Source organism: Gymnoscopelus microlampas, assembly GCF_963454915.1.
Source record: "Gymnoscopelus microlampas genome assembly, chromosome: 5".
NCBI classification, from domain to species: domain Eukaryota; kingdom Metazoa; phylum Chordata; class Actinopteri; order Myctophiformes; family Myctophidae; genus Gymnoscopelus; species Gymnoscopelus microlampas.
The window spans coordinates 22,542,897-22,557,769 of NC_139942.1; the positions used below are offsets into that span (position 1 = coordinate 22,542,897).

At 41.1% G+C, this 14,873-nt stretch overlaps 1 protein-coding gene across 1 annotated transcript in view; it reads right to left on the reverse strand.

The window, feature by feature from the left end:
* Positions 1 to 4,989, reverse strand: part of st6galnac5a (ST6 (alpha-N-acetyl-neuraminyl-2,3-beta-galactosyl-1,3)-N-acetylgalactosaminide alpha-2,6-sialyltransferase 5a) — a 57,111-nt gene extending 52,122 nt beyond the window's left edge. Inside the window, exons 1-2 of the mRNA XM_084056618.1 lie at positions 4,850 to 4,989; positions 1,486 to 1,695 (exon numbers count right to left, since the gene is read on the reverse strand). Coding sequence (XP_083912744.1) covers positions 1,486 to 1,695; positions 4,850 to 4,864 — 225 coding nt within the window. The 5' untranslated portion in view covers positions 4,865 to 4,989. The remainder of the gene's footprint in view (positions 1 to 1,485; positions 1,696 to 4,849) is intronic.
* Between the last annotated feature and the right edge of the window lie 9,884 nt (positions 4,990 to 14,873).

Sequence of the window (14,873 nt, forward strand, 5' to 3'; positions counted from 1 at the left end):
TACTGCTGAAATACTTGAGATAAGATGGCAGACACTTTACCATAAATCAGTTGATTGTGCAAATGTGTGTTAATTTTCAGAAAAGACTAAATGACTTGGAGAAGTTAATGCCAATGTATTATGCTTTGATAAAGCACTATAGAAGCATCATAAATACAGAGTACAGAGAATGCTGTTGTGACATGATGTACAGTAGAGGCTTTGAAGAAGTATAAAGAATGTTCAGTTGGGGCCCTTACTGATATCCGTCATCGCCCAAAATGTCAGTAAGTTTACTGCCAACAGAAAAAAAACTGTGGAGAATAGATTGGGGCCTTGCTTTTTGACGCCTCGCTGCCCTTGTCAGTGGGGGAAAATCAATTCTTATCCATAGCTGAGTTTTACTGACGCGTTACAGCTGAATCCTCATCAAATCAAAATGTGTGCGGTCACTGAATATTGACATTTCAGGCAGCGAGGGGAAAAAATGGCTTCTGCCTTTGCCTTGTCGACTGGATTAAAATATGACTGACTCATTTCATATTTACTTGTTTGCCACTCAATTGCTGTGTGAACTGCATTTGTAAACAGTGCACTAATTCTGATTTGCTCACAAGAGCTGCAAGCCAAACAGTTTATGCAGTTTGGTCCACACTTCTGAACAAATAAAACTGACTGAATTTCAATTAGCCTTTTATATACTTCATAATCCGCCCCCCAGTCCATAATCCATGTGACTCTACCATAAATAGACTTTAATAGAGATAACAGAAGTACTTTGTTAAACATCATCTCAGTTGCTCCTGAATACATGGATACAGTGCACAGAAATGTAAGCATATATAAAATATAAATGTAAAAATGAACATCTGTGTCTCTCATGCAACATAAAAAGATCATTCATTATTAGTTCTGCTTTACTCACGTTGCCTCAAATCCCCCAGTATGCGCATTGATTGTTCTCTCCTGGCTTGGCAAATACATCGAAGTCAATATACCCCTTACAATGACGTCAGGGTTCACCTCAGTCATGCAAGTCTCCTGGGCTTATCAATTAGAAAGTGAGAACTGGCCAGCCAAGGATTTCGTTTGTACTCTAAAGCTATTATTAGTAACGACAGGTGGGTATTGAGCGTGCCGTAACACTGGGCTTTGAGAAAATTGTGATGAATCACAGCAGAGGAGCTCTCTCTTAGGAGTCGAATAGATGACTGCTGTTGTTAATTAGAAATAAAGAAAAAAGAAAGATCCCTGTGTATGTCCATCTGCGTACATACCTCTGTCAGTTGTATGTACACATGCATGTACATGCATGTTTATGCATGTGTGTGACCTAACAATTAGTGTGAAATACATTAGCTTGCAGATCTAGGTATTTTCAAAATGTTTAAATGTTTTTAAAATAACAATACAAAATGAACGGTTTTGGACATGAGGTTTCTACCCAACAGTGACGAAGTTCCAAACCAGATCCACCCGCCTATCCATTTAGCCACGGATGTTTACCTTATGGTCGATGATCCCGCTGTATCCCTGGAGGACAGGCGGGTGAGGCTTCGCTACCTTGACACAGGCTTTAGTGGGCTCTCGTAGCGGCTCATGCTGTCGGATACGGGTATCGTTCGCCTCTCTTGAAGCATTGTTGAAGCTGCCATTATACATAAGGAACAAGCTGGCACACAGAGTTATCACGAGAAACACAGCTACCCCATGGCGCTGAAACAAACAAGAGAGACAGATGTTGGCAAATTAGTCATATGACTTTGACTAATGATACAAGAGACATTGTTACGGACCCAGTACGTCAGCGCACATTACTCTCAATGTATTATGTAGCCTAGTTGCATCTTTCCAGGGGTGTTTCTACTAGCTTTGTTTGGGTCCAGGGGGCATCCCCCGAGAAGAAAACTTTCTGCTTTGCAAGCATTAAATACATACATTTGAAGAACTCTGGGAGTAACTAAAAGGCCTTAATCCATAGGACCGGGAACGCAACTGTGTCATTTTAGATTTCTTTGGCTATTCAAAAATAGCAGATATACAAGCTCATAGCGTGGCACTGAGTTCTCAAACCTTTTCATGTCAAGGACCCCCAAAATGATATGTATTTCCCCATCTCAGTATATTTAGTTTCAGGGACCCCCAGAAGCAAAATGTTTTTAAAACATTTGCACAAGTTTTCCACAATTTAAAAAAAAATAGCCAAATAAATCTTAAAATGACACAGATGTGTTCCCGGTCTTAATGGATTAATCATCATCATCATCATCATCATCATCATCTAAACCAGTGGTTCTCAAAGTGGGGTTCGGGAACACCCAGAGGGCATTGAAGGGGTTCCAGGAGGGTCCCCAGCAAAATGAAGAACAGTTTAATTTCACTAATGAGAGAATGCATAAGAATGACCATTCAGATCATTTCACTCCCTCCACTGACATGTCCCCACCTACTGGAGTATAGACAGTTGTAGAATTCTGTACTAAATCTAATCTAACGATCAATTTGGGGGTCCTTGAAATGAAAATGTTTGAGAACCACTGAACTAGATCGTGCCTAAAGATGTGTTCACACTAGCAGTGAAAATATCTTTCTGTCTTGGTGTCCAGTGAATGCAACTTTAATCTTGAGGAGGAAAAAAATCCTCTTCTTTTTTTTTCTGGTAATAATGAAAAATCACGTTTGAATTCAACATATGAAGACTAAAATGTGGGAAGACCGCATGATTGTTCTACATGTAAAAACTAAAAGCACATGTGGCTATTGGCTATCCGTGAGCATAATCCCCAGCCAATAAATCAAGCTGCACATCTAGAGTGCAGTGGTGGGTGGAATGGTAGAAAGAAAAGGAAAAACATTCACCCTGTTTTTGAACCACTTTAAAAGGCAACTACTGTATCATCACAAAGTCATAAGATGTCATGTTTGTTTAACTTTAACCTCTTGACTGATGCTGGCAGCATAGCATAGCAGTCTTCTTCTTAAAGAATAACAATATATACTGTATGTCTCTGCATAAATACATCTAAAATATAGGGTTGATGCAATATTGTACCAAACCTTGTGGTCCAGCTCCAACAATGAGTTGTATGCCTACAGTGTCACCTACTATCTAAGCAATGCAACAAACAGTATGGCTAATACATTTGCAGAAAAGCGATCAATACCCGCTATTCTCCTTTAAAAAAACAGATGATCCGCTATAAGAAGAAGACCGTAGTTAATTACAATTATGAGGTACTTTTTACTTTCCATGAGTATTTTTTTTTCATAAGCCTTCTTTATACTGTAGCCTACTTCTACACCACTACATCCCACAGACAATTATTTAACATCTTTAGTTACTATTGCATATTTAGATTATCAATATAAAACATACATACTTAAGACCTATTTTCTACTTAAACTATTTGTGCTGCGTCTAGTTGTGAGCTTGTAGATCTGCTATTTTCAAAAAAGTTTGACACATTTTGAAAAATTATGTTGATAGCCTACTGTACGTATATTTTGATGCCAATACTTTTGTAGTTTTACTCAAGTAGCCTACAATTTTTTATACTTTTACTTGTAACATAGTGTTTTTATATTGTGATAGGCCTATTGATACTACCTCTGATGACAGGCAGGCACAGTCATGGAGCTGCTGATGGATCAGTGAATTTACACATTTGCTAAGTAGGGCGAGACCAGTCGAGAATAGCCTACTGCATATGAGCCTGCTGTGCTCTTAATTATCTTCAAACCCATTATCACATAACCCATAATCTCTGTGTAATCACTAATCAAAGAGTTTCACTCTTCGCTGAACAGCAGTGGTGAAAATAGTAGGCTACTCACATGTTTTACTCAAGTAAAAGTATCAATATTGCAATGTAGAAATGAATACTCTGTTAGTAAAAGTATGGAATAAAAATTGTACTTGAGTAAAAGTACAAAAGTATTGGTATCAAAATGTGCAGTTTTCAAATAATTGTACTAGTGGAGTAAAATTACAATATTTGCTTCTATGATGTAGGCTAGTAGAAGTAAAAGTAGGCTACTGCAAATTGTAAAGTAAAAAATACCTCAAAATTGAACTTATACGTACGGTACTTGAGTAAATATACTTATTTATTTTACACCACTGCCAACAGGCTATCTGGGTAGGGATAGGTGATTTTTAAATGTAAGATAATAATAGCTACGTAGCCTAATGAGATGAGGGGCTTTGCGCAATGGCTTAAGACCCTCAAACCACCCCTTCCGACGCCACTCCCTGTTCTATGAATTTTAAATTATATGAAGTTGGTCGATTTTCCGAAGTTTACAGGATCATTCGGAGCTATATCTATTATAATTTCAAATGAAGTTACAGGTGGACAAAGAGGTCGAAACACTTTTCAATTGTGCAGAAACAGAAAACACCAGAAAAGCACAAACATAGAATCAACTGGCATTTAACGGCAGACTAGATTTATATAAAAAAAATAAAGGAAAATGTTATACCGTCCATACAAGCAATACAACTAAGCGCAATATTTTTATTTGTGAATTAACAGTTGGTAAAATATTGAATATGTCTTGTAAAAAATAATAAAAAACATATATATGCATCTTAAGAAATTACAAAATCAAAAAAACAGTTGGTAAAATAATCAATTGCATTGCATTTCATTGTAGACGAGGCAGTTTTCATTGTGAATTTCATTGTTTTCATATGAACAGCCGACTGACATCAGGCGCGGCACAGCTGGATAATATCTATTGTTGAGATAATCTTTTGATCCGAGTCATCCGACGTGGCTATAACAGCCTGCACAGTGTTATGGGATTGAAGCGCAAAAGAGAACAATGTGAACAGTTGTCTAATGGATTATGCCATGATATACTTTACCATAGGTGTCTTCATCTTGCGATCCTATACGGTGCCTTATTCCTGCGGCTCTGCTGCACGTGCGCTTCCACTTTTTATCATGATAAAGTGTCTCATCCGTTCGCCTCAAGCCATCAGAGGCGCGGCATCCAGCAGTGTGCCATGCAGCCAAGTGTCTTACTAGAACTCCAGCTGCATTTCGTACAGCGGAGAGAGACCACGGCGACAGATGTTGACTGTAGGATCCCTCTGTGTGGTCATAAAGCCCCCCGTGTTTGAAGTCTGAAGTGCTAGTGTGGAATACCAAAACGCTCGCCCCAAAACACAGTCACCCCGGGGCAAATTCGGCGACCTCGCCGTCGCCCACCTGGTATTTATAAACATGACCTCAGTAAACTATGCCTGCTAAACGGAGTAATGGTGATTTTTTTTGTTCAGGGGAACGGTATTTTAATGACGTCATATGCACACGAGCACACCGGTAAACCTGTTATGCAAAGTAGCCATTTGTGGACTTAATTGGCCGTACCTTGCACGTGCACGTGAAAAAATTCCATTGGAACGCCGTGGTGTCGTGTAGCGACCAAACATCATGGCCAAACCTATTCCTAAACGTAACCTCAGTAAAACGGTGCCAAAACCTAACCTTATTCCTAAACTTAACCTCAGTAAAACTATTCCTATATAAACCCTAAACTTATTTCAACTTTATCCTTAGTAAAACAAATACAAGAACCGCTGGGGGTGGAAACAATGGGGTCAGGGTGAGCGTGTTTTGGGGCGAGACTTCCGGTATCCGGTTACCCTAGTGAGAGCCATTGAGGAGCAGTTTTTAATTAAAACGACTACCTGGCTGCAAGCGGTTGATAAGAGCGTTTTGTTCAATTGTTATTGCCTTCCCCTATGTATGATCTAAATCTATAATGGACGGCTGGCCCAATAATATAATAAACCCACTCCTAATCATATATAATATACACTGTATCACAAAATTATGAGTTATCGTATAGGCCAATGTAGAACTCAAGATAACAGTCCTGTGTGTGTGTGTGTGTGTGTGTGTGTGTGTGTGTGTGTGTGTGTGTGTGTGTGTGTGTGTGTGTGTGTGTGTGTGTGTGCGTGCGTGCGTGCGTGCATGTGAACACATGTGCACATCAGAGGTGTTTTTAGACTGACATGGATAATCCAGATAATCTCCTCCTCCCCAAAACCAGCGGTATCACTGCCATCTCCACACATTCGTCCATCATGGCATCAATCTGCTACACAATAGACATTAACCTCTATGACATTAACCCACAGAATTCATTTAGTGAATTTAGCCACAGACAGACAGCGACTGTTGAATGTTTCACCCCATGGCCGGTGATTGTGCACAGTATAATCTGCTTATGTGGAATGAATGGGGCCCTCCTGAGGGAGAGGCTGAGGCACAATACCTTGGGGAGGTACTAATGCGCTGAAAATAGCAGATCTACAAGCTTACAACGCACAAGTTGTGTGCTTGTAGATCAGCTATTTTTGCAGACACTGTCGTACGTAAAAAATATAAACCAGGCACTAATCCACAATCCACGTCACTATCACAATCACCAGAGGTAGCAATGGGAGACTGTGCAACAACATCGTGTAGACAAGGCACACTCTGCAGCAGTAGCAGCACAACCACACATCATCTCAAATGAAGGCTGTACATGTTCCTGTGTTTGTCTTTTTACTGTACACTTTGACTGAAGTGTCACGGAAAGGTTTGCGTGCGCGCGTGTGTGTGCGTGTGCGTGTGCGTGTGCGTGTGCGTGTGCGCGTGTGTGTGTGTGTGTGTGTGTGTGTGTGTGTGTGTGTGCGCATGTGTGCGTGCGTGCGTGCGTGCGTGCGTGTGCACGGCTTCCAGCACAGCAGAAGTGTCAGGGAGAGGGAACATGCTGCTTTATTTGTGTTTATTAACAGGGACAGTGAGACCGGCTACAGCAGTGTTAGTGAGCGGCTATTTTCCATCTGTACACAGTCAAGTCCTCAGTGTTAATTTAACTCATAGAGTGGCTCCTTTTGCACACTGAGTTAAATTAACACTCAGCATTTCATTGTGTACTCCTTGCACAGGTGCAAAGGACAATCCTCGATTTGAGCAGCATGGGGGCAGGGTGACCTATAGTGGTTAGAGAGACACCATCTTGTAACAGGTTCAATCTCTGCAACGATCTGTAGGTCCTGTCAAACGTGTCTGTGAGCATTACAGTCAATTCTTATCTGCACACTTACCATACAATGCTTTGAATAAGACTCCTTGCACAGGTATGTAAGAGTGTAAGATATAAAAAAAAAGCACCCCTAAAACTTGGTGCATGAAAGTCCCTATGGGGATTAAGATCAGTCACACCTGATGTATTCTGTTAGTGTGACTTCACAGTATAGCCCAGCTGAGAGTTATTTACTGTGTATATTTCCATATAGTATTAGCATCATCTCGTCTGTCTGTGGGCAGTGGCCTGATTGTGCTATGTTCTGTGACAGTGGGCAGCTGCATTAACTCCCAACAGACAAGTCATTTTCAACTCCCTGAACAGGTGCAAAGGACACAATCCCAGATGTAATATAGTGGTGCAGTTGAATGAACATGGAGATGAGGTCTAGTTGTAACTGTCCCATCCTCTTACTGTGGCATCGCAGCAGCACAGACACTAATGGTTATTAGAACAGGTAGGTTGCTTGCACAATTATATTAATGGATGTTTCCATCCATTTTTAACTTGGGTTCTTTTTTTTACAAGTTTTGTCCAACTTCGGTAGTGATCATAACTTCATCACTTACTTCAGTGTCGCCACAGTCTGATGCGGGCATGCTCAGGCTAATTTGATCTCATGGGACATACAGACGGCTGACACATTCAAGGAAAAGCCTGAATAACTGGAAAAATATAGAAATATACCAAATGCATCTGCTTCCATACAGGTGTACCGCATGATACAATTAAGCAATTAACATTCTATCATGCTATGTGGCATTTATAAAAATGCTGAGCAGGCCCTGTTGACCTCGCTTTTGGATCAAGATGGCAAGAGGAAAAGATCTAACTCACTATAAGCTTCAGACACAGACTGCTTAACTGTCTAGTGTTTTCAATAGGAACAGGGACTTAACTGACATCTGTATTTCGATCTATGGGAAAGAAATCGGTAAATAGGGCCTGTGATGCTTGCACATTAGTGCGATATGTAAGCAAAAACAGAAGAGCAACTCTTCCTCAGGTGACAGAATGTCAATACAGGATGTGATAAGACTGTGTCAGCAAGAACAGTGTATCGACAAGTACAGTACATAGAGAGGGATATTATAGTAGGGCTGCAGTGCATACACCAGTCATTATACAAAGACAAATGCACATTTGAGAGCTCAGTGGTGCAAAAACCAAAGGCACTGGTCAACATACAGGTAGGTAGAAAAAAGTGAAATGGACAGATTAGTAAAACTCACCATATTCTCCACAAGTGGGCGAGTGCATATGTGGCGTACACCAAGAGAACAGTACGCTAGGCCTGAATGCTTGACCCCTTCAGTGAGGGGGTCTGGTCCGGTGGCTCCGTTATGCTGTGTGTGTGTGTGTGTGTGTGTGTGTGTGTGTGTGTGTGTGTGTGTGTGTGTGTGTGTGTGTGTGTGTGTGTGTGTGTGTGTGTGTGTGTGTGTGGGGGGGGGGGGGGGGGGCGGGGTTTGGGTCCACTTGTCCTCTCAGGGGAAAGGGTCAGTGCAAATCAATACATAGTTATTCTGACTGATCACCTTTATCCTATGATGAAACACTTCTATCCTGATGGTGGTCTCTTCCAGGATGACAATACCTCCATCCACAGGGAAGGAGGGGTCACTGAATGGAGTGTTGGGGCGAGAGGAGTAGGACAAAGGCTCTATGTCCTCCCGGTGGTGACAACACACCGTGTGTGCAGGGACGAATACATTGACATAACGACTAAATTGGGGAGAAAATAGGGGTAAAAAGCTAGAAATAAAGAATAAAGTGAAGTCCCACTGCAATTGAGGCTCTTTACAGGTCAGAACCATGGAGAGCGTCAAGCAGCTACTATAGGTTACCTGGCAGAAGGAGAAACTTCAGCACCTAGGACAGCGGCGATTCCCTGCCAGGAGGCAGCTTGAGGTAATCAACAGACAACCCAGTGCATTTGCTTAATCAAAGTAATTGAACTTACCTGCTTCCCATCTCTTGGTGACCTACTTACCTCCCAGTGAAAAACTGACAGTCCCTCGCCAGCATTAGGGATGGTGGCTTTGGGATGGTGTTATCAATTGTTCCTTATCATTAATTATTCCTTAATCATCAATTTATTAATCATTATTAATCAGCCAGACAAATCAACAAGCAAGCTACCACAAGTTTTGCAATGAATGCCTATGCATGATGACAGTTTTATGATTATCTTTTTTAAAGATATGGTAGTATAGCATATTTTGGACATTATTATAGTTAATTGTTTTACAAGCCTTTTTTTTTTCAAAACAACCACACTTAATCTCAATGTAAGTGCAACTGAACATCTGAGATCGAGACAAACAATGTTTTCTCCAACTGTATTTCAAACTTTAACACATACAAGTGCAGGACCAATGACACTTTTTATATGCCTTTTTGTTTTTATGTGAAGGCTCCCTAATGCCCAAAAGCTATAACATAAAAAAAACACATCATATTTCCCTAATGTCACTCAACACCAAGGGCCAGTTTACCTCTGTGGCTGTCTACAGCATGGGGTGGTCCAGGCTTTTGACATGAACGGTCCCAGAGCGTTCTGTCCTGCAGCACAATATAAAAACTGCAATCACTGGGCAAGTGACCTCACGCCTGCAAAACAGCGGTTGCATGTTGATCAATGTTAATGATCCTTGTAACACAGAGATTATGGCCCTCACAGAGAGGCCTGTGAATGCCCTGGACCACGTTGATGATAGGCTGAACTATAGCCACCGTTGCTACAGCTCCTGCTATCAAGTGGATAGTAGCAGAATGTTGATCACGGGGTGTTTACGATGCCTATAACACGAATGGGGATTCAGAGTTCTTGCTTATTGCCTGTCGTTGGCCACTGCATGGTTGATTGTCTAGGGCCCATGCAGGCCCATATTTCTGCTTTTATGTTCTTCCTAATCTGCTGCAGATCTATATCCCCGTCCTGATTTACGAGTGACTGCCACTTCCCACGGCGCTGCCGCAGGGAGACCTTGACGACGGAATCAGGCTGGCTTTTTGTCCTTTCCATAATTAGAGAGTACATCCAATTCACCCTGTTCATTACCCCTGGGCCTGATGACAAACGATGAGGAGGCCTGTTTTAATGCAGGCTCACTTAGTGTGGGGTGAGTCACCAGCAGATATCACATGCATGCACATGGATGGCACCAGCATTTAGGTCAGGATGATGTTAATTGGGAATTTGTGTATTTTTTTCTTTTCTCTTCTTCTTTTGCCTGTACTTAGACTCCTATAAAGTATGTTTCACAACAGTTGTCAGAAACAAGAGGGAACTATGTTTAGTACCCTGATCAAGGTCATTTTGTCAGGGATAAATACATCTACTGTAAATACACCCAGAGTATGAAACCCACATTTGGCAGGCAATGTTAACATTGGATAATAACACATGACAGGTCATTAGGGGGAATGAATGGATCATATTACCAAACGGGATGCAAAAACGAAGCCCTTTCAGGTTGGACTGAAGATAAATTAGAAAATAGATAGAATTTCCCATAATGGATTCCATTATCCTGTGTCAATCACTGAGCCATTCTCATGGAAATAACTAGATGCCCAAATAAGGTTCAAACAGACACTCTTTCTATTAAATTATAGCATTTACCATTGCCTCTCCTGATTATGGAACAATCTGCTCCTTGTGTGTGTTTACAGTTATTGTAACGGGGCCAGGACGTGGTCTGCCAAGGGGATTGCTCTCAATATTCATTGCCTGGAGAGGCATCTGCTACAGGGCTATACTGTAGCTCTCCTACTGTATGTTCCAAGTTGGACTTTAATTAAATTGTTCCCTCAGGCATGATGGAAGAGGGAATGTAGTTTCAGGGGTGAGTGGGCCCTGGGTACAGAGAGAGACCTGGTGGTCTATGGAAAGACTGACTTTTGTTGTGTGTTTCTGCCGGAGGCGAGACAACCACTCGACCCCTGACTTTACCAAATGGGAAAGCAGCCCTGTGGCAATGCATCACTGGCTTGGACCCCCGATGCTGTCAACCAGCTAGGAGTTAATACTGTATGCAGATAGCTTTTCTCTGTTTCACTGCTTCTGCATTTCTCTCCCATTCGCTACAGTATGTTGCCTAAAACAAACCATGAGGCAATACGTTGCGCATCAGTCTGGGATGAATAAGTAAAGAGGTCTGGGAATCGGAAGGTCGCCCATTCGCCCGACCCAGTCTATGTGTCGAAGTGTCACTGAGCAAGACACTTAACTCCCTTGGTGTCGCATTAATGGCAGCCACTGCTCCTGATAGTTAGGATGAGTAAATGCAGAGGATAAATCCCACGTATGTGGCAAATACCCAAACAACAACTAAAGGGGACACAATTGTTATCATTAATAGAAAGGCTTTTTAATGTTAACCCACTTCCTTAATAAGTGCTTATGCCAGTTCACCCTGATGGAAACAGCCATATGAACACCATAGACTTTAGATTTGTGTTTTAGGTTATTTGATTTTTAGCTTCGACTACTGCAAATCTTAGATTCTGATTTTTTTATTTATTGAGATTGAGCTTTTATATTGTAATCAGCAATATAATTCAGTGCTTTAATGGATTTTTAAACCTGTGATCATGCTGAAAGCGGAATAAACAAAACGTGCTACAAGTACTGTACGCCTACTCGTAAAGGGTGATTTATACTCAGCTGTACGTCAGTGTTGTACACCAAAAATAGCCGATCTATGAGCTCACAATGCGTAGTGCTTGAGCTTGTAGATCTGCTTTTATTTCCATTCCCACTGTTTACCTTCCATTGAGGTATTTATTGAGATTCAAGTGTGTATCCAAAGAAACCTCACTCTGTATGTGGTTGAGGGTGATTACGGTTTGTGTCCAAGGTAATTTCAGTGCTGAGTGAGTTTCTTTCTACTCCAGTTTCCCCATGAGCAGGGCAGCCTCGTTTCTGGACTCGGCAAGCCAAGAGATTGGAGCCCGAGACTCCTATCAATAAATCTTTCTTTCTTTCTTTCTCAGCCAAGAGGCCTGCTGTCACCCTGTCTGGCAGACAAATGATTTGGCTGAATGGCTAATGGCTAATTAACTTACTGACGATTGTTTATCTGACTTTGTGATATGATTGCATGCCAGTTTGCTAGACTGCCCGTTGTGTGTCTGACTGTCCAACAGTAATGCTGGCATCTGCCCGTCCAAGCACAAGGCCAGCAGATGCCTCTGGCTATAGCTGCATGCTTTGGGTGCTCCACAGTGTTGGCAGAGTTGTACCCCTACAGCCACAATGGGCTAAACTAAATGCATTGTCTCATCATCCAGGCCCTGGGGGACTGTACTAGTCTTTTGAAGGGGCTTGGGATGAAGGATGGCAGAGCAGGTGATTTGCAAGCACTGCTGTGTGAGAGATGTATATGCTCCAAAATGCCTGTACTGTTATCTACTGTATGGCACACAGCAGAGGAAAACAACATGTTTTCAACTGATGGTCTGGACTGGTGGTCTGTGAAGGTATTGCATGTGGTTCCTGACCATGCTTTCAGTACTGAAGGAAAGTGAATCTTTTCTTTTCTTTTCTTTTCTTTTCTTTTCGAGAAGCTCAGACCATAACTGTTGGTGAAGAGACACATGTACAGTATGAAGCTTAGAGTACCCCGAGCTTACAGTAAAAGCAATTAAGTGTTTTCCCCCCTTTTTGCAACTACATATCTCTGTGAAAGTGTTATTATATCTACCATCTTCCATATTCCATGCAGCATCCGATGCGGCCCAAATTTGAGAGAGAGGCTGGCTGGACTAACACTGACCTATTGTTATTCTAACAATAAGCGTTATGGACCAAACACCAGTACTTGAATATTCTTTTTTTATTCTTATGAAAAACTTATGGCAAGGGTGTTGTATCCAAATAAAATGTAAGCTAATGACTTTTTACCTATTCAGCTCAGGTTGTTTCTATAGGCTTTCTGTGGCATAGTAGTTACATAGTAGTTACTCTTCTAGTAAGTGAGTGCATTAATTATGTAGTTTCAGAGAGTCACAAGGTTCTGTAAAATACATTGTGAAAACAACACAGCAATGTACTGATTATCTAAAATACTGTAAACCATGATACTGGCCATGATAATGGCCATGATACTGACATGATACCGACATGATACTGACCATGATACTGACCAATGTGACCATGATACTGATAGTGACATGATACTGACCAATGTGACCATGATACTGATAGTGACATGATACTGACCAATATGTTACCGTGTTACCATGGTAACACAGTAACATGATAACATATTTCCATGACAGGTCACATCTACATGCCAACAACAACGCGTCGCATTCTGACAAGTTGTTGGCTTGTAGATGTGTTCTTTTCGGCAAGCAACACCATTGTACGGCGGGGTATAACTTAGGATTTAATAGCCTTTCCAGACATGCTTCCACCTGTACAAACCCCATTCAACACTTACAAATCTAGCCAATCTTCCATCTTCATCCTAATACAAAACGCCTCATTTGACTACGTTTGACTGCGACTGAGTTAATGAAAAAAGGATGAAATGAAGAAAATGTGCATTTGAATATATTAAACTGACGCCCCTGTACCCCTCTGGGGGACTGTACCACCCCCATTGAGAAACATTACTTTAAAATAAGATTATTATTATTATTATTTTTTGTTATCTTGCAAACCCCATTTTGTCACCCTAAAACAAAACGTTTTAGTTGTTTTTTTTTAATGGTTAAATCTCCATTGTCGCCAGTTTAATCCAATCAGGGGAAAGAACTCATTTATCAGCTTCATTGTTATAGTGTTCTGGTTCAAATGTTGGAATTTAATCACTTCCAATTTCAAATGTATATTCTGTGTATCCTTTATGAGTTCTCTCTCCTGGTTGGATGGAATTGGAATCCAACCTGAAAATGTATTTTCTGTTTATTAAAGAACTGGAGAGATGTGGAGACCCCTTTTACTGAACAAACACTATATAGCATTGATTACTATTAGAATATACAATAATAGAGCTATTTTACACTTATTTTAACAAACAAATATCACAGCAGCACTATCCAAGAAAAAAATGTAAAAGAGGAGGGCTGCAGCATTCTAATAGTCAGTGAAAGAGTAAAAAAAGAAGAAAAACCAAGGTACTCTTCAAAAATGTTCAAACGCTATAATGAGAGACTAGCTCATCAATGAACAGATTAAAATCAATCCTACATGTTTGGGCCTAACATTGGCCTTCTTCAGGGCAAGCAAATATCACAGCACCTTTAAGCACATGTTTTGTTTACCTATGAGTATATGGGTGGAGGGGAGGGATGGGGAATATGAGAAAACTGTGCACTGTGAGGCTTACCTATTCATGTTGATTACTGTACATTTTATTTATATTTTTTATAAAACATTTGTTGGGAAGAATATTCACAGAGCCACATGGTAGCCTACAATGATGGAGTCCCACTGTTGCCAAGCATCTGCAAGCCTTTTTATCACAGCCTTTTGCAGAGTCATGTATCCAGCAAGATGTGTGATTTGGTTGGACAGATCTAATTTTCGCGAGGCTTTTGAAAACCGCTCTGTCTCTGTAGTGTGAGATCTCCCCAGAAAGATCAGTGCCGCCTCAGAGGACAGGAGAGACAAGCAAGCTGCTCAACGGTACATGCTCAATTTCTAAAGGAAGAATAACTGTCTGCAGAACGCATGCTTGGCAGCAGAACAATGCCTGCTTGGAATTTTAGTGCTTTGCTGTAGGGAAAAATGGAAAGAGAAAAAAGTTGGTAGAATATTTCCACTCACAAGAAGCATTTCAGAATGCTTTGAG